The sequence below is a fragment of the Sarcophilus harrisii genome, chromosome 4 (genome assembly GCF_902635505.1).
Source record: "Sarcophilus harrisii chromosome 4, mSarHar1.11, whole genome shotgun sequence".
Taxonomy (NCBI): Eukaryota; Metazoa; Chordata; class Mammalia; order Dasyuromorphia; family Dasyuridae; genus Sarcophilus; species Sarcophilus harrisii.
The window spans coordinates 24092124-24115936 of NC_045429.1; the positions used below are offsets into that span (position 1 = coordinate 24092124).

At 49.4% G+C, this 23813-nt stretch overlaps 1 protein-coding gene across 5 annotated transcripts in view; it reads right to left on the reverse strand.

Moving 5' to 3' along the window:
- Positions 1–1281: 1281 nt before the first annotated feature.
- ZFYVE9 (zinc finger FYVE-type containing 9) overlaps positions 1282–23813 on the reverse strand; it is an 84413-nt gene continuing 61881 nt past the window's right edge. For 2 of the 5 annotated variants that reach the window (XM_031969123.1, XM_031969124.1), the window contains 7 exons: positions 23387–23491; positions 15379–15529; positions 11421–11501; positions 10364–10526; positions 4893–4998; positions 3739–3915; positions 1284–2135 (listed from right to left, as the gene is read on the reverse strand). In XM_031969123.1, the coding sequence (XP_031824983.1) occupies positions 1974–2135; positions 3739–3915; positions 4893–4998; positions 10364–10526; positions 11421–11501; positions 15379–15529; positions 23387–23491 (945 nt within the window). In that variant the 3' untranslated portion in view covers positions 1284–1973. Of the gene's footprint in view, positions 2136–3738; positions 3916–4892; positions 4999–10363; positions 10527–11420; positions 11502–15378; positions 15530–23386; positions 23492–23813 lie in introns of all 5 variants that reach the window. The other 3 variants (XM_031969126.1, XM_031969127.1, XM_031969125.1) reach the window with 3 other exon arrangements.

Here is a 23813-nt window from a genome sequence, read left to right on the forward strand (position 1 = left end):
GCAGAACAGGAAGGTGGGGGGACGGCGGGGTGCTGAAGGTCCCATGGGCACCAGGGAGTGCCTGGTCTAGGAGGGGGCCTGTCTGGCCTGGAAAAGCCCAGGGAGGTAGATGGGACCCAGGGGAGGTCGACGGGACCTGGGGGAAGCGGACGGGACCAAGGGCCGGCATAAGTTTGGGTCTTATCGAGTGGAAAGGACGATTCTAACTCTGGACGATTCTACCTGTCGTATTTGGGCCCGGAGTAAGAGCAGCAGCAGTGGGTGAAAGCTGGGAAGAGCAATAGGGGCAAGAGCAGAGAACTTTCTGGTGAAAGCGGGCTCCGCCTTTCCAGTGCCAACTGGGAGATCTTCAAGGAGAGATAGGGTAGGCGCAGGTAGGGGTGCAGTGGAGAGAGCCCCGGCCTGGGAGTCAGGAGGACCCAAGTGCAAATCAGGTCCCAGACACTTAACTGTGTGATCCCAGCCAAGTCCCTTCACCCTGGGTGCTTCAGTCTTCTCATCTGTGAAATGAGCTGGAGAAGGAAATGGGGAAAATCCCCAGTGGAGCCACGGGGTTGGACACAACTGCTTTTTTCAAGGTGAGCTGGGCTGGATTCCGAGACCCCCTCCCCCAGCTCTTGGCTGAGTCAACGACTGGGGAGAAAATTCAGGTCCCCTTTCCGGGCTGACCCCGACACCCTGCATTTATGGGGGGAAAGGGTCAGAAGCACCCTAACCTCAGCTCCCCTTCTTCACACACTGGGGCAGGGACTTCACCTTCTGAAAAGCGGCTGGAATAAAAAGAGCTGCCCTCCTGACCCTTCCCAAGGTGACTAAACTTCTGGAAGTCAGAGAAACCCGAGTCACCCCTAGACTAGTTAAGGGTCAAGACCCCTTCCCCCGCCCCCCATGGGTGGCCAGGGCCGGCCCTGCTGGCTGCTGCACGAGCCACTCCGGCAACCATGGGCAGCAGGGGGGCTGAAGAGGCCCAATCTTAGGCGTGAAGAAGGCGACTTGGGCCTGAGCCTGCAGACCGACCACTGGAGGCCCATGTGGTCCAGAGCCTGACCCCAATGGTCCTCCAGCTTCTGCCCACAGGGCCTCCCGGCCAGGCCTGACTCTGCCCCCCACTTCCAGGGGCCTGAGGGCTTCATCACTGGTCAGGCGCATGGACAGGAGGGCCCCAAGACTAGCATGCAGGGGAGCAGGGGTTCAGCATCCCCCAGGCCCCTCTGTTCCCATGGGCGCAGCTCGGGGTCCCTGCAGGGACTGAGACACCTCCCACCCTTGAGGCTGACTGAGCCCCAGGCTCTAGGCTTAAAGAACACGACAAAAGCAGCAGCTGCGCTCCAGGAGATTCATTTCTTTCTGGGCCTCGGGGGAGGATCAGGCAGGGATTCTGATTGGGAGCTGCCCCGCTGGGCAAAGGGGAGCCCGGGCATGGGGACGGGGTACACGGAGTACAGAGAGCAGGTCCCACACATGGGTCAGTGACGCCATCGGCCTTTGCCCGGCCCCTCACAAGCATCCCAACATGCAGATGCCGCGGGGGTCCACGCCTCCTTCCCACGCATCCGTGTGGCTGGAAGAGTCCAAGACTTGCTCCGGCCACAGAAACGATGGGTCACCGCCGGCGTGGTGGGGCCAAGGGGGCAGGCAGTGGCTCTCGGCGATTCCTCCTCGCACATCCCCAGACAAAGAGTGAGAGGCTTGTGTTTCACCTTTTATTTGCTCCCCTGCACCCCCTCCCCAGAAGTCTGAACAGAGGCGCAGGACCCGGGTCCCCTCGTCCAAGCAGGAGCAGAAGTGGGTTAGCTGCAGGGACATGGGGAGCTGCGTGGAGCCGAGAAGCTGCCCTTCCCTTCTCAGAAGATGCAGAGAAGAAGAGGACTGTGGGAAACTCGCCTCCCCCCACCCCAACCCCCCCCCCCCTTAGTGTTAACAAAAGCTTCCTCTTCCAGTTTTAAAGTGCAAATGAGTGGGGCACCAGTCTCTTAGGAGATGTTCTCCAGGATATAAAAGGTGAGCTCCATGACCAGGGGCCCCTCGCTGAGCTGACAGGCACCCCCGTGGATCACGGGCACCAGGGCGCTGTCCAAGTCCTTCATGTACTGGGCGGGCAGAGGCTGCCCATTACTCCCGGCCTGGTAGCCGACCTGGACCAACAGAAGAGAAGCAGATGTCACTGCCAGGAACAGGCGGGCATGCCCTGGCACAGGGGGAGCCCCTGTACTGTCACCAGCAGCAGGGGTCACACCCACAGAGGCTGTGCAGTAACCTGCGCCCCCTACCCTGTACCCTCTTCCCCTCCGGGGCCATGAAACACAGCCCAAGCCCCCTCCAAGGGTTCCCTTCCCCACTCCCTTGTGGCCCTTGAGCCCCCGCCCCCCCGGAGCCCAAGGAGATGCTGCCCTGTGTCTCTGGACCCTTCCCCCACCGGGCCCAGCTTTCCTGCAAAAGCATCAGAACCTCAATGGGATCAGTGAAGAATTGGGAAGGGGGCGGGGGGGAGTGGAGCCTGGCACGCCCCGATCCCAAAGGTCCTTACAAAGCCATAATCATCAAAACAAGCTGGTCCTGGGTGAGAAACGGGCCGGCCCACAGGGGGCAGACAAGTTTATGGAGGTCACTGGGGCAGGAGCTCACCATTTGGCAAAAACTACTGAAAAACCGGGAAAACCGAATGGCAGAAACTGGGCACAGATCAACATCTCACACCAGACACCCCCAAAAAGTTCAAAACGGGGGTGTGACCTGGGGGACGTGTGAAACAAACAAGCTGGAAGACATCAGCAGTCAGATCTGGGATGGGGGAAGAGTAACGAGCAGAGGTCATGGGGGACACGTGGCAGGGAGACTGGGATGGCGAGGAGGGGTTCGGGCAGTTCTGTAACGTCGGCCTGGTCTATGCAGGGGTGATGCCCTCTCTCCCCTTCTCTGCGTCCTTATTCGTGGGCCCACGGAGGGCTTCCTGTCTGTGCCTGCCGGAATCCCCGGCCTCCTCCGAGGCCGGCTGTGATGCCATGTGCGCCACCCGTGTGCCCGCGCACAGCCCCTGCCCCGCCCTCCCTCAGAGCTCCCGGGGCCCGCGGGGGCACGTCTGCCCCGGCTCTGTTAGTTACCTGACCTTATCTAAACCACCGGCCCCCCCCCAACTCTGCCTCACACCGGGGGTTCTCACTCGCTGGCTCTTGGATTCCTTGCACAATCCAGTGAATTCAAAACAACTTTCTTAAACGTATCCAATACAAAGGATTGGAAAGGGAACTAGTTATACTGAAATAAAGATAGAATTTTTTCCATCCAAATCGAAAAAAAATCTATCCCCACCCCCCAAAAAAATCTATCCAATGACTTTAGGGGAGGAGTCTAACTGTACGAGGGCAGGACCTGGGATTCTCACGTGCAGAGAGAAAGGCCAGCCCAGGGTCTGCTGACTGACTCAGTCTGAAGCCCACACCCACACGAGGGCTCAGGGACGGCATCAGGAAAATACAGAGTAAGGGTGGGCATGAGTGCGCTGAGCAGGCCACAAGCCTGGGGGGTTTCTGAGGCTACAAGCCAGAGAGCCCTGCAAGTGGCCAAAGGGAATGGTGCAAAGGGTCTCGCACCCGTAACACGAGAGGAAAAAGTCGCCCAGGCGGCCATGAAAAATGACCCTGACCAGAGGCCAATCTGGGAAGTGCGGTCGCCACAGCACCTCCGACACCCCGGCCGGCCCCCATGGGGAGACCTGGGCCAGCCCAGGCGACATGCTACCTGTTCCGAGTCCAGGGCGACCCGCAGGCCCAGTCGGGTCATTCCATCTTCCTTGAGCAACTTCAGGTGGGGACAGAGGGCGAGGCAGAAGGCCTTGGCCACGTGCTCTGTCAGCCGGCTGTGATCCGCAGGGTCGCTCAGGCCGTTGTGCTGGTCTTCGTTTTCCAGGAAGAACACCTGCAAGCCAAAGCAACCAGGGCTCATGGGGCAGCACCAGAAGGAGCCGCTTCCTCCCAGCCTCAGGCCGAGGCAGGCTTTTCTGAGGGGTGGGCTCCTGAACAAGCCCCTCCCCCCACAACAACAGCCCCTACAATGCTATGCCAGCACCTCCCTCTTGGTCTTGGCCAATACTGGGCCAAGGAGGACCACTCACCAGAAGTCTCTCAGTAAGACAGGGGGCACCCCCAGCTGATGGCTGAGTGCGGAAAGCTGGGAGCCCCAGAAGGCAGTTGCTCCCTGGGGAGGACGAAGAGGCGGAGGATGGGGCCCAAAAAGCAACCCCCCTCACCAGTCCTTGGGCACAGGTGCCCTGCCCTGGGGATGAGGCTCCAAGGGGCCACAAGCACCAATTTCAGGCCAGGAAGCAGGGTCCCTCTCCTGACAGGGCACGGGGATGCCCCGGGGGTGCCGGTGCCCCTCCCTCTCTATTCAGGCTCCAGCATGCTCAGGGATCTCAAAGTTACTGCAGACGATCCAGGGTTCCCAGGGCGTCTCATGCTCGGCAAAGCTGACTGGCAGACAACAGGCCCGCCGTGCAATGCTGACCTTTGGGACTGTACTCAGGTCACTTCATTTCAATGAGTACCAACCAGAGATCAGGGACTGCCCTCAGGAAGACTCTGGAGGTACTGGGGACCCCCCCTAGAGCCATCAGGGACCCCCCCGGAGCTATCGGGGACCCCCTGGAGGCAGAGGGAAGGGGGGGGGGAGGAGGGGAATGCAGAACACAAGGGTGTTTCCTTAAAGAAAGAAATCTCTAAGATTGAAATCAGAAGCAGAAACACTTGCGCTAGCAACCCAGACAACAAGGAAACCCTAAGAGAAAGGGGGGACAGGGACAATAGGAGGGGGCTGGTCAGCGGCACGAATTCCCCTGGATCCCTTCCAAGATGCATTGAAGCCCCTGAGCCCAAAGCAGGCAGAGCCCTGCTCACCTCTGTCCACCTGATGACTTTCCCATTCGCTTTGTACTCAGAGCCGTGGAATATCTTCACACTGGTTATGGACTCCATGGATTTCCCATCGATAGGACTGACCACCCTAAAGGGGACCAAGAAGAGACAAAGCCATACTGTGTTAATGAAAGGGAGAAGCCCCCAGGGCCTGCAGCCCGCACCAAGGCCTCCCGGCTCCCAGAACCCCTCAGAGTAGTCAGCTGCTCCTCCAGGAGCCGGCCCCGCTGCCAGGGACTCCAGGGTCCATTTCCCACAGGGAGACCCCCTCACAGAAGGGGGCACACAGCTGTCCGCTCCAATCACACAGAGAGGGAGACGGCGCCGCATCCGCCATTCCCCTCCTGGTGCCCCCTGCATAGAAGGACGGGAAGGTGCTCCCCATCTTCCCCTAAATGGCCAGGCTTCCCCCTCCTCCTGCTCCGCGGACCTGCTGCCTGATCGCCCTCCCCATCACTCTGAACGGCTGTCAGTTCTCTTCCACACTTGCCGTGTGTCTGTGACCAGGGGATGGCGCTGACGCAGGGCGCGCCGACTGCTGGAGAAGCTGGTTCTGTGTCAGAGGCCGAGGGAGGAGACGGGGTCTGCCCGGGCTTCCCGTCCCTGTCCTGTTCTGTGGCACTGGGCGAGGGAAGGGCCCAATCCGTTTGTGGGAAGAAACTGGAGCCACTTTTCTTTCTTCCTGCCTTGCTTGATTCCCATCGACGAGTGCCCCATGCTCCCCCAGCACTTCTCGGGCAGCAGCTCCGCAAGGAGGGAGCAGATTGCTGGGAAGCCGCTGTCTGGCGCGCTCCGAGATCTCCCCCCACGCGCTCGGCTCTCAGACCACTCTCCCTGGAGGTTTCCGGCCTCCATGCCTTTGCGCTGCGCCTTCTGCCTGGAATGCCTCTGCTGGTGTTGCTACCTCTTGTTTTTAACCCCAACTTCTCCTTCTCCCACTAAAGATTCCTCAATCATTCCCACCAGTGACGGCGTCCCAGGTCTCTCACCAGTCACTGCTCCTGCAGGACCATGATCCCCAAGAGGACAAGAAGCCAAGGCCACTGGATCAGATCTGTACATAAGCAAGACACCCCTTATAACATACAACGCCATCATCTGTCAACTTCTGTGTAAAGTTCTCCAGGAAGGGAGAGCCCATGACCGACGGCCCAGGCTGAGGGCCCACTCCGGGCCTGTTAAGGAGACAGCCATACAGCTAACCTCAGTCAGCTTCTCTGTCATGCGCTGGTCTCGTTCTGCCCTCTCCGGACCAAGCAGAAGCAATCTGGCCTCTTCTCTGAAAGAACCGCCACACACTTAAAAGCATCCAACACAGAGTCTCTCGAATGACCCCCAAGAAAACAAAGCCCCCCCACAATCCCATCACTCTTGGGGGAAGGTGGCAGGACCACAAGTCGGGGCAAACCATATCATCTGTAGATTTAAACTGGAGGTCGCCCAAAGGGCCATGATGGCAAGAAGGGCGGGGTGGGAAGTGTCACATTTGAGACAGGGTGAAGAAGACGGGCTCTTCATGAGGCAAAAGTGCCCTTTTCCTACTACAAATCACCAATTCTTTCCAGACATTCTCAGACAGCATCAAGTGGAAGTCCTTCCCCATACTGGCGGCCTCCTCTGGATGCTCTCCAAATGGTCTGCCCGGCCATGATACGATAAAGCCACATTCTCCTCGGCCATAAGCCCGTCTCCGTGCAGCCTCAGGCAGACCCCACTTTCCTGGACGCTGCGGCTGCACCCACCTTCTGTTGCCTGCTGGAATCGCCACCTGGATGTCCTTCGGTCAAGATAACGAACACTGGTTAAGTGCCTCGAATGGAGCAGGTACAGCGCCGAGTGCCGGACGCCAGTCGCTGGTTACAATGCCACAGGCATCTCGATGCAGAAGTCGTCATCTCTCCCCCTAGAGCTGCGTGTCCTCCCAACTTTTCTGTGCAGGTTCCCACGCTGCCCCTCTCGAGCCTCTCCACCAACTTGGCCTCCATCGCTCTCCTCACCCGCCAGCCTTCTGGTCCACGGCCAAAGGCGCCCCTCGGTTTCCTTGGGCCCTCTCCCCACTCCCCGCACACATATGGGACCGAGCTCTAGGGTTTCCCTTCTTTCTCAAGCTTCAGTGCACATGTCTCTGCCTCTCCCACGTCTGGGGGCAGGAGGTGGAAGCGTTTCCATCTCTGGTCCACTGAGGACACCGCCGCTTTGGCTAGGCCTTTTCTGACCTGGGCCAAAGGCTCTTTCATCCCCATGTTTCCCTCCTGCTCCCCTGCTAGCACATCTCCTTAAAACGTAATGCTATCAGGGCAGCTAGTGGATGGAGCACCAACCCTGAAGTCAGGAGGACCTCAGTCCAAATCTGGCCTCAACACTTCCGGGCTGTGTGACCCTGGGCAAGTGACTTGACCCCAATTGCCTCAGGGGTAATGCTATCTTGCTCTCCATCCCCTTTACCTATCCAATTTCCTTGAATACACTATTCCCTTCCAGAGCCACAGTCCAGTTAAAGCAAATGCTCGGAACCCCTGGTCCATACAACTTTCCTCCCGGCTCCAACACCTCTGGTTCACCTTGCCAGCTAACGTCCCGGAGCCAGGCTGGGGCCCCAGAGACCTGAGAGCTTCACCACCAGCGCCCTTCTTGGACGACGTGGCAAGGGGCTCTCCATGGTATCTAGCCTGGTGGATGAGTGCAGGCCCTTCTCTCCCTCTATCCTTAGTTGAAACTCCCTGGCCATAGTGGTCAGTGCCTTCCATCCTCCACCTGGGGCAATGGTAGAGAGACCCAAGTCCAATTCTTGGGCACCATCTCCTTCATTACCCTGCTGTTTCCTTTCCAAATGCTTCTTTCTCGGTCGCTGCCTTTGCCTCCAATTGATAGCAGGGATAAAATATCACCAGTGTTGCCCGGTCGTCAGTCTTACGCTAAGGCTTCATAACCCATAGCAATTCCATAGGCACTTTTAGCAGGATTGCTTGTGTCCCAGGGAACTGAACCGTGCACCTCGACAGAAACTGCCCACCACCTTCTTTTGTCAAGCAGCAGAAAGGGGACAGAGCCCCAGTCCTGGGGTCAGAAGTACCCGAGTTCAAATCCAGTCTTAGATATTTGACACTTATAGCTATGGAATCCTGAGCAAGCAGCTTAACCCTGACAGTCCCCAAACAAACAAATAGCAGCCTTGTTTGATTACTAAGCCCTATAGGAATCAATACTAAAGGTACCACAAAAGACACTGAAAATTCACAAAATGTGGACTGATAATAAGACTTATCAGTCTTATCAGGTGACCTCAGTGACAGTCACAGACGTACTAGAGTAAAAACACAGAACTGGAATCAGAGGGCCAGCATTCAAATCGCCCCCTTCTCTGGGCTTCAGATTCCTCCGAGGAATGAGGAGTTTGCCCTAGAACCCCAAGGTCTCTTCCAGTTTTCAATCTTGTTGCAATGATCTTGTAATATAGGAGCAATGATTCACTTTGTCTCAGCCCTCTCTCCCAGTTTTAGCCCTTAAGTTCTGCTATCTTACTTTCCCCAAAACCATAAGGGTCTTAATAAGATTAAATTGTACATTTCTCCATGGGAGGATGATTCTTGTAATGCAAGAACTTTCTCTTTATCAGGACAGTTAGAAGGAGTATATATGAGCACAACTACAAAACACTTTTCACACAAATAAAGTTAGATCTAAGCAACTGGAAGAGTATTAAGTGCTCATGTGTAGGCCAAGCCAATATCATAAAAATGACAATTCTACCTAAATTAATCTACTTATTCAGTGCCATACCAATAAAACTGCCAAAAGATTATTTTATAAAGTTAGAAAAAATAATAATAAAATTCATCTGGAAGAAGGAATATATACAGACAGAGGGAACAGGGGTCAGCTGAATGTAAATGGGATAGTATCTATAAAATTATATTAAGGAGTGAAAAAGAGGGATTAACTGAAATGAAAAGGGAGCAATAGAATGGGATAAATTACCTCAAAAAAAAAAGGCAAAAAGAGCAATTCTAGGGGAGGGAGCAAATGAGCCTTATTCTAATCAAACTGGATCAAAGAAGAAATAACATTCTCACTCAATTGGGTACAGAAATCTATTTTATCCTGTAGAAAAAGAGGAGGGAAATGAGATATGGAAAGGGGGAGGGTGATAGAAGAGAAGGCATATTAGGGGAGGGAGCAATCAGAAGCAAAAACACTTTGAGAAAGCACAGAATAAAAGGAGAGAGAACAGAATAAACAGGAGAAAATACAGTAAGCAATAGTAATTGTGAAAAGAATTTTGAATCAAGTTCCTCTGAGGAAGGTCTCATTTTTCAAACATATATGGAATGGAATCAAATTTATAAGAAATAAAGCCATTCTCCAATTGATAAATGATCAATCTTCCTTTTCCCCTCTTCCTGGATTTTCCCAGAACCCAACACCATACAGAAGCATATTCACAAGTTCCACTCATCCTGCAGTGAAGTTAGGGCAGATCCACACGGGGTGAGCCAAGAAAGGATCTGCAGCAGGATTCAAACCCAGAATGCTTTCCACTCTGACACACTCTCCTGTAAAGTACAGGGATGTTCCTGATACACGTGTGTGTGTGTGTGTGTGTGTGTGTGAGAGAGAGAGAGAGAGAGAGACAGACAGATACAGAGAGAGAGAGGGGGAGGGAGAGAAAGAGAGAGAGAGAGATGGGCAGACAGACACACAGACACAGAGAAAAATGACTGATTGTAAGGGAAGGGGAGCAGTTCCATGGGCTGGTAGTGATTGCCCCGGCACAAGATGCTGTCAGTTAGTTGTGTGAGGAGCTGGAATGAATGCCTGAGGGTGCAGGTGGGCCAGGGCCAACCTTGTCCCAGGAGAGGGAGGGTGGGTTCTGAAGAGAGGCCTGAGCTGAGGCCCAGCAGCAACCGTGACTACTTCAGCCGTCCCCATGGGGAATCAGGACTGGACCAAAGGCAAGCTCAGAAGGGCTGTGTGGGAAATTGAGGGTCACTGAGGTGGGAACCAGTAGAATTCTTCTGTATGTTCTTACACTAGGCCTTTCCTCACTACGGAAGGGATGGAGTGTTCATCCTCCAGAGTCAGAATGTGAGGCCCAGAGCGGGGTTTTGTTTCTCAGGTTTTTAGTGAGGAAAGGACCTGAAAAATCAGCTAGGATCATCTCCTTTAGTGGGAAAGAAAGCTGCCATCTATTGTCTTAAGAGCGTGGCCTCAGGCCCAGCCACAAAAGCTGACTGCTCTTTTTCCCTCTTTACAGAGGGAAACCTCAGGAAACATGATTTACTCACGGTCATACAACTTTTGGTTTCCCAGAAAGTTTATGTTTCCTTTCCTAAGATGGGAGTTAATTCCCAATTGAAGGACAGTCCTTCATCAGAGAGCACAAAAGGTCCCAGCTCTTTAGATTGTTCCCAAATGAAGCTGGGGGCCCATCCGGGGGAACTGGCACCACTTACCCTTTGTTGAAGTTTTTGTCATCATCCACCCACTGAATGTGGATGTGCTCCTGAGGCTCCTCGGCGTCCACTTTCCCACAGGTGATGGTGAAGTCCTTCATCTCTCGCAGCGCTTGCCTCAAGGAGTCCATATTTTCCGCCGTTATCTGGACCATGACTCCATCTGCAAGAGCAATGTAAGAGCATCAAAAGAGCGCAGACTTAGGAATGAGCAAGAACTGAGAGGCCCTCAGAAGGCATCTTCTCCGACTTACTCTTCTTTGACTTACTCCTCTTTGACAACAGCCCCAAGGGGCAAGAAGCCTCCCTGCTAACGTCCCCTAACACTCTTCTCCTTTGAGCCTCACAACAGCCCTCTGACACAGTCGGTGTGTACGTGAAAGAGGAGGAAGCTGAGGCTCTGCAGAACATCATGAGAACAGGCCTAAGGACACAAGGCATCTCTGTGCACCCCACCTTCCTGCACCTCTCTGCTTAGGCTTGACTGAGAACAAGGCCTTGGCTCATAAACAGCTGCCAAGGAGCTAGTTATTCTCTTCCACTGCCAGAGAGAGCACCAGATGATACCAAAAGCAAATTAAGAGAGCATGGAAGAGTTTATCTGTCAGATTTATGGATAAGAGAAGAATTTAGGATGAAAGATGATAGAGAAAGGATTACAAAATATAAAATAGATAATCCTGATTATATAAAATTTGAAAAGCTTTTGCATAAAAACAATGTAATCAAAACTATGAGGAAAGTGGAAAACTGGGGAAAAAAATTTGACAAGTACCTCTATATAAAAGTCTCCTTTCTCAACCATATAGAGAACAGAATCAAATTTATAAATACAAGTCATCCCCTAATTGATAAACGATCAGAAGATATGAATAATTTTCAGACAAAAACATCAAAGATATCTATAATCATATGAAAAAATGCTCTACATCACTCCTGATTAGAGAAACACAAATTAAAACAACTCTGTAGAATCCTCCCTGAGCCTAGGGCTGGGCAACCATGCAGTGGTCAGGGTCAGACCAGGGGCACTTGGGGCCTACTGCTGCATTTTTACCTTCTACGATGCTGGACTTCGCAAGGTATCCAGAAGAGGCCTTCAGAGCTCCACTGAACACGAAAAAACCGGCACCCGTGACTGAAATGACAAGAAACAATGAGTGAGAGTCTGACCTCAAAAGGGAAGAAATCCCAACAAAATGCAATACAAAGCAGGGAAGGAGAAAAAAAAAAAAAAAAAAAAACAATGACAGTCTTTCCAAGGCAGGCATCACAGACAGTTGGCAAGGATTCTATGAGGTTGGCAGAACCCCATTTAACAGATGAGGAAGTTGAGGCTTCAAAAAGGACAGAACTAGTGCTTAGGAGGAGAGGACAGAAAGAAAGAAAGGACCTTAGAAACCCTGGAACTCTCCCCTCTTCATTTTATAAAGAAATGAAAAGATTAATAGAATCTGAATTCAATATCCAAAAATCCTTTAATACATTGTGCTTCCCCCAACAGTAGCTCTTAAGTCTTTTGTTCACACCCATTATCTGAGAATGAGCATGACCAAGGGAAAAGGCACCTGCTTTAGTGTCAAAGGACCTAAGTTTTAATCCCAATTCTATGATTAGTACCTATCTGACCATCAGGAAAACAGGTTGTTTTTCCCCTCACCTTTCTCACTGACTTGATACTTCTTGAAGGAGGACAGCCTCCTTCTCTAAAGCTATGATTCTATGATCTCATTCAATCTCACAGCAATCCTGGGAGGGAGATGCTATGATCTTCTCATTTTACAGACAGGGAAACTGAGACTCAGGGGGCCCAGGACCGGGTTACAGAGAGTGAGCGGCTGTGATGAGACCTGAACCAGGTCTTCCTGAGTCCAGATCCAGCGCTTTGTTATTCACACTAATGTAACTCTGTACCTTCTAATCTTGGCTCCTAGGTCACTTGTGGAAAGTCAAGTAGAGATATCACCTTCCTTCTTTCTTCAAGCATCATAGTCTCCTGTACTCTCACCAAACCAAATACTCTTACAAGCAGCACTTCTAGCTGGTTTTTCAACAATTTGCCTAAAATATAGTGCCCAGAATGGAATAAAATACTCCAAATATACTCTTGCCAGAGCAGAATACAGTAGGACTCTCCGCCTTCTATTAAGCTATTTACTAAAGCTATTTTGGTTGTCACTTCACAATATTAACTTTTGTCAACTTATCGCCCAGTAAAACCCCCAGGATTTTTATTCAGGAACAGTTCACTCACATTACATATATAGAATTGACTTTTTAAACCCAAGGGGAAAGATTTACATTTTATCCTCTGATCTGGTCCATTGTTGCAGACTGTCTAGATCTTTTTAGTTATTAATTTTTGACCCAAAGAGAATCAATCTCAGAGGCTCTGTAATCCACAGTGTCCCCCCTCTCCCAGTTGGATGGCAAACGTGATGAATATCCTATCTATCCCTTCACTGAAGACATGTATACAGATGCTGAACCCACAGGACTAAGAGCAGATTTTGGGGGCACCAGATCACACTGCTCGCTCGCTCACTGAAACACTCTTCCACTACATGTCTTGCCATCCCCATCTGATAGTGGCAATCCTCAGGTAAGAACTGAATGGGAATCCATGAAATGTACCTAGTGACAGACAGTTTACAAAGCTCCTTTAATTCTTGTGATTGCCTGGTGAAGTAGATCATGGTTGGTATGAGATCCCAAGATCCTAGAACTTAGAGCTGCAAGGACCCTTGGAGTTCACCCAGGATAAGTCCCTCATTTCATAGATGAGAAAGCTGAGGCCCAGGGAAAAGTGAATCATCCCCTTTTCCCCCCAAAAAAGCACACAGATGTTAAGTAGCAAAGACTAGGTTAACATGAGTTATTTGGTCCAATCCCATGGCTCTGTTTGCCACAAAACTCTTAGTTTTACAGAAGAGAAAACTCAGAGAGGGGTAACAACAACCCAGACATTATGACTAAATGTGTGAATGTCCATGCCGTGACTTGAGCTGACCTGACCCAACACTGGACTGTCGCCCACTCGTCCACTCATATATAAGCCGGTGTTAGGGTCCCAGGGATACTTAGGCTTCAAGTCTGGAGGTTGGGGAGGGCATTGTATCTTAATTTTGAGGAGGGGAGAGTCTAGCTTTGAGGATCCCTTCTAAATCAGGTGTCTTCCTTTGGCTACTGGCTCACAGACTACTGATCTATCTACATTCAATAAGGGTCATTCCCTGAACACCTCAAAGGATTAAACACACAAACACACCCACACATACACATACACACATTCCAAAGTAAAAGAGTATTGCGGCAAAATGAGGTTTGTGATATATGGGGAGATCTCTTCTAAGCCTCCTCCAAGAAAGAGATACAAGAAGATCAGGAGGGGATTTACTAAGCCAGGAAGAGAAGTCCAGCTACAGCTTAGCCAGCCCCAATGGAAAGGACGGAGCACTCTGGATCTCACTGATGCTCCCAGAAGGTCAAGGGACTGGAAAAGGCCTTTTCTGTTGCTTTCCAATTTTTAAGGGGCTACAGAAATGCTCATCTTCACGCTTCTCCTCTGGTCAGATGGGAAACTTCCTAACCCCTAAGGCATCCAAAAGAGAATTCCCAGTTTATTATAAGTTACATGATCCCTCTGGCTGATCAGCTGGCATATTTTGTTCCATACTGACCATGTGCCTGATACTGGACATACAAATACAAAAACAAGACAGCCCTTGCCCCCCCAAAGCTTATACTCTTATTACAGAGCTACCACAGATGAATAAAGAAGATGAATCTTCTGGAGGGGCGCTGACAACTAGGGAGATCAGGAGCAATGCTTTGTAGGAACAGGTCCCAAGCTGAACACTGAAGGCAGCCAGGGCTTTTACGGGCAGCAGTGAGGAGGGAGAGATAGGGGAAATAGGGGACCTCAATGGGGCCAGTTTGGCTCAAGCCCAGAGCGTATGAGGGGAAGACACAGGAAATCAAGCCAGCTTGTGAAGGGTCTTTAGTGCTTTGCCCAGGAGTCTCTATTTTGTCCTATAGCCAATGGGGAGTTCCCTCTGCAGGTAAAGGTTGAAACTAGATAGCATCCAAGGTGTCTGAGACATTCATTCCTCAGCACTCTGTGTATACAATAGGCACCCAATCAATGCTGGGTGGAGAGCTGTGGCCACAAATGACCTGTGGCCTTCTCATGTTAAAAATTCTAGTAATCGGTGTCATCTCACCTACTCCAAACTGCCAGAATCCAGCCTCCCCAATTTGGTTCTTTAGAGCCTAGCTGCAACTAATCTTTCCAGCCTCCTTTTTCCCTTGCCTCTTCTCTACCCTACCTTTCCCCAAACCAGATGCCCAAGGAACACTCCCCTCCCGCCCACCCTCTTACACCCATGAGTGCCTTTGCCCTCACTACTCTGAATACCTGGAATTCTCTTCTCCCCATCTCCCACCATTTTTCACTGTTGACTTCTGCCCTCTGGATCAGCTTGAGCATGACCTGCTGGAAGAAGCCTCTCCTGATTCATCCCAAGCTACAAGTGATCCTAGAGTACTCCTAGTTCTTTTCCTGAATTTGTCATCTCTAATCTGTAGCAGAGACAGACTAGCACTGGTGCCTTCCTCAAGGGCTTCGTAAGCAATGAAACTTGGCAGAAATGGAACCCCTGATTCCACTTCTACAATGTAACAAGCCTTCTTTAACCTTCCCAGCTGAAAGTGATCTTGCCCCCCAATGACTCTCAGAGCTCTGGACTCTCTCCTATGCACCCATCCCACTGCCCTTTGGCCACATCCCCTGGAGACGGCAAGGCTCTTGAGGCTGATGGCTAGGGTCTTTCCTAAATGGTTTCTTTCATGCCTTGCAGACAGTGGGCACTTAATAAATGTCTGTTGTACTGAAGCTGCACCTTCTTGTTCTTCCCTCCCCCTGTCAGCCCTTGCCAGAGCAGACCCTGCACACAGAAGTGGAGTCAGGGGTCTGTCCTGGCAGTAGCGGGGCTCCCAGGGCCCCAGCCCCTCACCCTTCCGCGGCTGATTGTGGATGCTGATAGCCTGAGTCTGGTAGTTGCCATCGTCGTTCTGGACGCATACCAGGTGGGAGTCTGCCTTCTCGTTGAAGCAGGCTCCTCCGGCCAGCACATGCTCATTGGACTTGTTCATGACCTTCATCATCTGTAAGGAGAAGCCCGTTAGCATGTGTGCTCCGTTTCCCCAGCCTCCTCCCCTCACTCACTTCTCCTGGGCTGAAGGAGGCCCCTGCACCTTTAGGCAAAGGCCCACAAACTGCCCTCGCCAAATCCGTGTGTGAGTCGGGAAGTTCCTCCTGGGACACAAGGCACATCTGGCCTTCCTTCCCCATTCCCCGGCCCTCCTGTGCAGGCCAAAGAGAACCTGAGAACTGACCCTCCCTTTGCCCAGCCCCATAGCGTCCCCGGCTCTTTCTCGGGACGGTGTGGCTCAGCTTGGGCTGTGCTCCAAAAGAATGACTGAGGCCTCCCTGCTCTGGCTTCCTTTCCTCAGACCCCTTGAGAAAAGCTGTCCTCAGCCTTCCACTCCCTTTGAACAAGACAGCCTTTAAGCACCCACAGAAAAAAGCCCAGAAAAGCAGAAAATTGGCCTTGGGCCAGCTCAGGCCCTTTGGACCTTTGTTATCCTGAGCAGAACATGCAACTCTCTGGCTCTTGGCTTCCTCATCTATAAATTATGGCAGAAGCAGTAGCAGAGGGGGCTAGCTGGGATGTCAGCAATAACCAGATTCAGCTCCCATCGGACATCTGCAGTTGGGAATCCCCTGCTCACTTACACTGGCAAAGGGAGTTTTCACCCTGGAAGTAATCCTACCGAGATGAAAGAGCTCGTGTGACACGTGTAACACCACAGAACTATCTGCATGCAGGCAGGGGTCAGGCCATGGCCAGGCCCCATCTGTCTCCCTTCCCATCTAGCATAGGCATTGATTGACCGGTAAGGATCAATAAGATAATGTGCTGGGCAATGCTAAGGTGATTTTTTGTGCTGCCAGACCATGACCGGAGGAGACATGAGGATCTGAGCGGTCTCCCAGCAGAAGGAAAATAAGCTTCGGGAAAAAGGTCAGGTGGAAAAAAGGTTGGAGTCCGAGAGAAGGAGATAGGATGTTTTGTGCCACAGTTGGCTTGGCCTGAGTGGAAAGACTCATGCCTGGCCACTGGAGATGAATTCTGCAGACACAGTTAATCTCAAAGTCCCTGCCATGATTCTGGGCAAAAATCACAAACCTCTAGAGTGCTGAAGTTGTTTGTTTAAATCTACAACTGATTTCTGCTTTAAAAAAAGTCGATTACTAATCTTCATGTTTTTCATAGGGTCTAATTTGATAGATCTGCAAATATTGAAACTAAATTAAAGAGAACACTCAATTCTCCAGATGAATGGACCAAACAAACTCGAGGTAAGATCCTCTCACCCAATAAAAGTATCCAAGAGCAATAAATAAAAACTGGAATTTTTTTTTTTTCCTTTTCATGATAACATGTCGGCTTTCCCTTCCTGTCCTCTATAATGGCCTCACTTCCAGGGGTCTACTTTCTGGCCCACATTTCCTAGCTCTTCTCATTCTCTGACAGAAGTAGAATAAAACTCCTGGTTCAAAATCTTCTGTCATTCTCTCCTGGTTACACCTGGTTATTTTTGCAATCTGTGCAGAATAGGGCAGTTGAACACTGCTGCACCATCAGAAGGATTCAAACAAGAACTGAATTCTTCTCCTCATGCTGAGGTTTAGCGACTGTCTACTGCAGTGCTAATAGAAACCATTTCCCTCAGGATCCCCAGGAAGAGTTTAAAATAGCTTTTGGTGATTTTTTTTCTTCTTCTAAATAGGGGACATCAGCTAGAAGGCATCGGGTTTGCCAAAATCAATTTGCAGTTGAATTTATGACCTCTTTTTATAACGTCCATTTCTAATGAAGGAAAGAAATGAGATGATCACATTTCAGGCCACAGGAATACTGCCATTATAGGGATCTCCAGGCTAAAATTAAGTTTTAAGACATGAGCCCAACAAGCCCCCTTTTCATACCTGTGAGAGAAATGAGCTATCATATTAAGACACTGCCTGGGGGTGTCTGGTTCGTGCATAATTAACAAAGTTTAGCTTCACAAGCCTAACAGACCATTTTTCGCTTTCACCAGGTAAAATATTCAGCTCCATATGAAGAAGGGTGGAGGCCTGAGAAAGGCAGGAGAGCAAAGGAGGAAGGGCGGCCAGTGGGAGGCGCCCTGCCTGAAGCTGCAGCTTCCTGGGGGACAGCATCTGTGACCTCGTAGCAAAACCCCCTTATCACAGACACGGACTGAAGTGTGTCAGCTTCATGTAAGCACGCCCGCCCCATTTCCTCCAAGAACAAGAAGACCTGGGATTCTCGTCACGCTATGGTGGGAGAACACGCTATGGGAATGGAGAAGGCTGCTCAGACACATGTGGAAAGGCACAGGGACTGAGCAAAGACAAGCTCAAGGTTCCCACACCTGCTGCCTGAGGCTAGAGCTCACCCGAACTGCCCAGTCACACAGCAGGCCCACAGCTGAGACAGAATTTTAAGCCAGGCTTCCCTGATCACTAGGCAGTATTGCCTCCCACAGCCCGAGTGCTTTGGGTGCATCACTAATGCTGCCTGGGCCCTCGGTGAAATGAGGGGCTGACCTCGACGGTCAGCCCCTTGCTCCTTCTCTTGATCATACAGAAGCCTGTGATCCTGACTGGGAAGACCTGCCCAGGGCCTTTACTTGGTAAGACCTGATATTGCAATCATCAGAATGCTCCAAGGACCACCTCGGTGCTGGGATTCCAGGGCGTTTCCCCTCCATTCTCTTGTTTGCTTCTGAAACAATCCCTTTAAGGTGAACAGAGTAAGGTAGGCAAACTGTCCCAACTTTACAGATAGAGAAGACTGGGCCCCAGAGAAAAAGGCAACTGACCTGGCTGAATGCCCAGCCAGCAGGGTCCCTAAGAGGTCCGTGCTCTCTCCTCAGCCTCACTCTGTACCACTTGGGGTTCCTCCCCAGCACTCCATCCAGGGATTCTGATTCTGAGAGTTCTTCCCAAGAATCCACCCTGGAGGACTAACTATCCCTAACACACTGCCAACTCAGTCATGTTCTTTCACCTCTACGATTCAGGTCAAAAAGACTTCTGGATTTGCAGTCAGGGGACTTGGATCTACTGGTCATGGGGCTTTTAGTAAGTCATCATCTTCCCCTGTAGCTCAGTTTCCTAGTCTGTAAATAAGAGGAGGTAGGTGAGCTGGTCCATCCTATGGGCCATGCCAGAAAATCTATCTACAAAAAAAAGGGACTATGGCTTTGTGACTGGGGTACAGTGTCTATCACAGTGCCATATATATGAGAGGCCCCAAAACACACTGATGATGGAAAGGAAAAATGACTGAGACAGAAAAACACTGATAAGAGCTTGTATAATCACCTTTTAGTGATATAAAAAATGTGGGCAGGAACCCAAAGCTCTGGGATGGTAAGAGGTGGCTACTGCCTCAAGTGAAGGAGGGCCAGGGCTCTGAGCATTGCCTGTTGATGAAACCTGTCCGTCCCCAAGCTCGTTCAGATGTTACCCCCTCCACAAAGATTTCCCTGATGCCCCCTGAAAGGAACGGCCACTCTTTTTCAGCCCTCACAAAGCATTTGATTATATACTATCTAAAGCCTTTCTAGATTTTGTATTAGTTATTTATAGAAGGGTAGTCTCCTTGCTGGGCTTTGAGGGTCTCCCTGTGATGTGTGCCACAAGGAAAAAACTCTATAAAGTCCATGGCATCCATGAACTGCAGAGCCTGAAGGTCCTCGGGGCTTAATAATCTACTCCAAGTCAGACTTGACCAATAACTCCCTATGCAAGGTCCACCAAAAAAGAGAATTTCAGTTTGCAGCCTGCCAAGATGATGAGAACCAATCTCATTTCTCTAATACTTCCAATGTTCTAATATTGAATTGAATGCCCAAAATAACATAGGACTGAATCACAGTGAGTGAACTTAATAGGGCTAGTAAAATCCCCCCATGAGTTTATGCTCAGACTGCCTTGGGTATGGAAGCTTACATGGAGCAGCCCTTGTACCCAGTTGCATGGGGCCATCTCTGCCACTGGCACTGTGACTGAACTCTGTGGCTCCACAATTCATAAGTTCCAGGTTCTACTTTCTGTTAACTGAACTAACAGAACAGCTCATTCTTCAATACATCTGAGAACTCCTCTCTCCCCTCTACATGTCTGAGAAATCTTTCATCCATTCCTTTGCCTCATTTGAAAAGAACAATATCACCTTCCATGTCTGCAGAGAAAAGCCATTCTTCCCCTGATGGCCAGAAAGCTCACTGTTTCCCAGACACACTTGTAGTTCATCTGATTTCCACTAGTTCTGACCACAACGAACCCTTGATGTGGCTTTTGTATTTTCAAAAAGCTCTCAACAGCATGTACAGGTTGAGAATGAAAATAAGCCAGCATCCAAATTAGAGAATCCAAGAACCAATAGGGACCTTGAGAGTTGGTTCAGTCCAATGTTCTGCTTCTGAAACTATCCCAGTTGAATGGATGATTGTAAAAGTAATTGTAATTAATAGTAAACTTTCTACTGTCATCCTGGACTCATTAGAAAACTACCACCATAGAAAACCACAGCATCAGAGAAACCCAGTAAACATTAATAAAATTCAACTTTTCTGAAGTACTGAGAAAATAATTACTACTTGACCTCGATAACACCATACTCCCCCAAAAGTCTCTTTATTATCCCTAAGCTAAAAGAATCAATAACTCCAGGAAACCAAATCATTCTTAGTATGTTCTCTGATAGATAAAAATGAGACGACAGTCTCTGTTGTATTCTTTGTTCTGTCACTTCTACCTACTCTGTACAGGTACTGTGCTAAGTACTTTGGAAGCCAGGAAAAAAAAGTAAAACATTTTTCTGCCCTCAAGCAGCCTGGACTGGGAGCTTGGGAAGATAATAAGCACACAAATTAGTTCAAGGCAATTTGTTTATTCTAAAAACAAGTAGAAGGACTGAAGAGGGCTTTCTCAAAGAGGTAGTTCTTAAGCTGAAATGAGAATGAGAAGGGTTTTGAGATAGAGAGCTTGAAGGTCAAAACAAGAAGCTGGGAAATGGAATGGAGGTCTGGAGAACAGTCAGTTTGGGTTGCAGTCCTAAGCTTCCTTGAGCACTCAAAAACTCCCTTCTACAGAAGGTTTTTCCCAGTCATTACTGCTCAGACTTTCCCAACTGAGACTACCCTTCACCAGCTCCGAATACATCCTACATGTTGTCTCTCCCATTAGAATGAGCTCTCCTGGAGGGCTGGGGCTGGTTCATATCTCTCTACATTTGCCTAAGCAAAGCCCAGTAGGCACTTAATAAATGCTACTAACTGGCTAAAATGTGCAGAAATAATAGGGAAGAGGGTTGAAAAGCTAATTTGGCTCAAGATCGTGGTTTGTATTTTATCCTTTTGCAGGGAAGACTCATCTAACCAGAATGCTATCTTGTGATGACAATTTTGGCAGCTGGCATGGGGCAGAAGCGGGAAGGAGGATGCCCCGCTTCAGGATCTCACCATGACCACCTCCTGTTACCAGAGTTACAAGAGCCAAGGCGAAAGGTGATGCAGGATGGAACTGAGAGCGAGGCCTCCATAAGAGGCATCTAAATAGAGAAGAGATAGGGCGAGAGATCTTGTGATGAAGATTCATAGGACTCTACAACAAATTGGACGGGAGGGAAGGACTGAGTACCGGGAAAATCAGCCATGACTCAGGTGTGGCCTTGAGTAACTGAGAAGACCGAAGAATCCCAAGATCCTGCAGCTGGAAGAAGCTAAAAACATGTTCCCTCTGCATCTTAAGGACAACAGTCATCGGGCCTTTGCTACAGGAGAATTTCAGTGAGGGAGAACGCAACATATCCACATGTATTGCAGTATTAACTGTTGGATAGATTTAATTGTTGGGAAATTTTTCAATGAATCATCAAGTATTTTTAAGCAGTTCCTGGTTGCCGGGCACAATGCTAGGGGACAGGGACAAAAACATAAAAAATGAACACACACTGAATGAACTACACACAAGGAGTTGACATTCTAATGGGAAAAACAAACTGAAATATATACAAAGTATTTAAAATCAAGGTAGTTTGAGAGGGTAGACACTTCCAGGCGGGGGGATGAGGAAGAGTTTGATGCAGAAGACGGTGCTTGGGCAGGGTTTTAAAGGAAGAAGGGAAATGTATTCTAGGCCTGTGGGATGGTCAGAGGATAGGCAATGTTCAAGGAGATTGGGAAGAGATCAGGGTCAGGTGGTATCGGACTTAAAACACTAAACAGAAAAGATTCTATTTTATCTAGAGGCAATAAAGAATGACTGGAATAGGTTAGGAGGAGAATCACTTGCATTAAGGAAAATTACTTTTACTTTGGCAGCTGTGTGTAGGATGGATTAGAATGATGTGAAATTTGAACCAAGGGGACCAATTAGGGAAAGAATCCAGAAAAGGCTGAAATAGAATCAACAGTGTCAAACCAAACAGTGAGGATGAAAACTGAGGGGGGAAAAATCCCATTCTATTTGGCAATTAAGAGATCATCGATGCAGAGAGGGCAGTTTCAGGTGACTGATGAGGTTGAAAGTCAGCCTGCAAGGGATAAGTAGTGAGAAGAGAGGAAGAAGAGGCTCTGAGTAGAGACAACTTACTCTGGCTTGCCTGAGAAGGGGGAAGAAGAAGATCCTGAAAGAAGGACAATGGCTGGAAGGGACACCATGGTCTTGATAAGATTTTTTGAGGATAGAAAGACAGACAGCATTTTTGAAGGCAGCAGGAAAAGGATTTGTTGGTAAGGAGATGCTGAAGCTCTGATAAACAGTGGGGAATGGCGGATATGACATGATGGAGACCACGGGCAAGAATGGACTCATGTGCACATATGTGAGACAAGGAGAGGGGCCAGATCAGTATTGGACACCAGGAAAGTGGGACAAGAGTCAAGGGGTTTAAGATGAAGACAGAGGAAGAAGAGGGCATGCAGTGCCAGTAGCATCCTAAAAAAAGCAGAAGGAAAGTTGGCTGAGATGAGTAAGGGGAAACTGTTAGAGTAACGGTTAAGGAGAAAAGAGAGAAATTCTGTTAACAGTTTCTGTGGGGAATGAAATAGGAAATCAATTAGAAAGGAATAAAAGAATCGTCTTGTTGCAATGAGGACTCGGTTGAAGGTGGATATTATGAATTTGTACTACAGCCATGTACCACAACCATGAGACATAGTTACAAGTCAGCTAAGGGGTACAGTGGCTAGAGCTGGAGTCAGGAAGATCTAAGTTCAGACTCAGCCTCAGACACTTACTAGTAATGTGACCCTGAAAAAATCATTTAATCTGTAACAGTTTTCCCTGTAAAATGGGAATAACAGCAGCACCTGTCTCACAGGTTTTTGAGAATCAAATAGGGTAATATTTGTAAAGCACTTAACACAGGGGCTGGTATGTGCTTCAGAAGCTAAATATTTATCCCCTTCCTGTCCTCCCTCATGAAGCTTTCTCCAGCTATATTCCCCCAGTTGTTGGTACTTTTCCTCAAGCACTCCAAAGTAACCTCAAACTGATCCCATGATCTTCTATACTTCAAGGTCAAAGCATATGCTATCTGTCTGTCCCCAACCCTAAACTCTGAGTGAGGAGACTTGTGCTCCTGTCCTTATCACCCCTGCCTGGCACCCAAAGGGCACTGAATCAAAGGCTTGCTGCCTTAAACTGAACTGCATCTACTGGAGTCCCAGCTTTCCTTTCAGGCCCTGCCCAGAAGCCTCCCTGAGCTTCGGTTTCTCAGTACCCACCCTGTCCCTTTTAGACTACAAGGTTCTTGAGGGCTGGGTCAGTGTAGCTGAGGTCTCTGTATTCCTAGGAGGACACACAGGTGTCTAGTGAATGCTGATGGACTGAATCAGTGACAGAATCCATCAACGGATACATGCAGGGAAGGCTCTTACCTCATTGTATCTGTTGCTGGGGATTTTAATGCTTGTTTTCCTCACTTCCATGTCAACCACCAGACCCTGGACCACAGGCAGAGTGTACTGGTAATTCCGAAAGTCCTTAGAATTGAAGATCATAGGGTCAACAAAGCAGGTATTAGAGTTAGGACTGAGTCACAAAAATTACAGAAAGACAGACAGATACACACACACACACACACATATATACACACATACATTTATAAGTTTATTTTTCTAATGTAATAGATACGTGATAAGTACTCCATGTGGTTCCAAAACAGGGTGTGACCTAATATATTAAATGAGGATCTTTGCAATTTTAAATTCCATTAGACTTGCACTGAGCCCCAAATGTAGATCAAATCTTAGTAGTAAAAGCCTGTGTAGAAGTTTTGAAAACTAGACCATATACTTCTTAAGG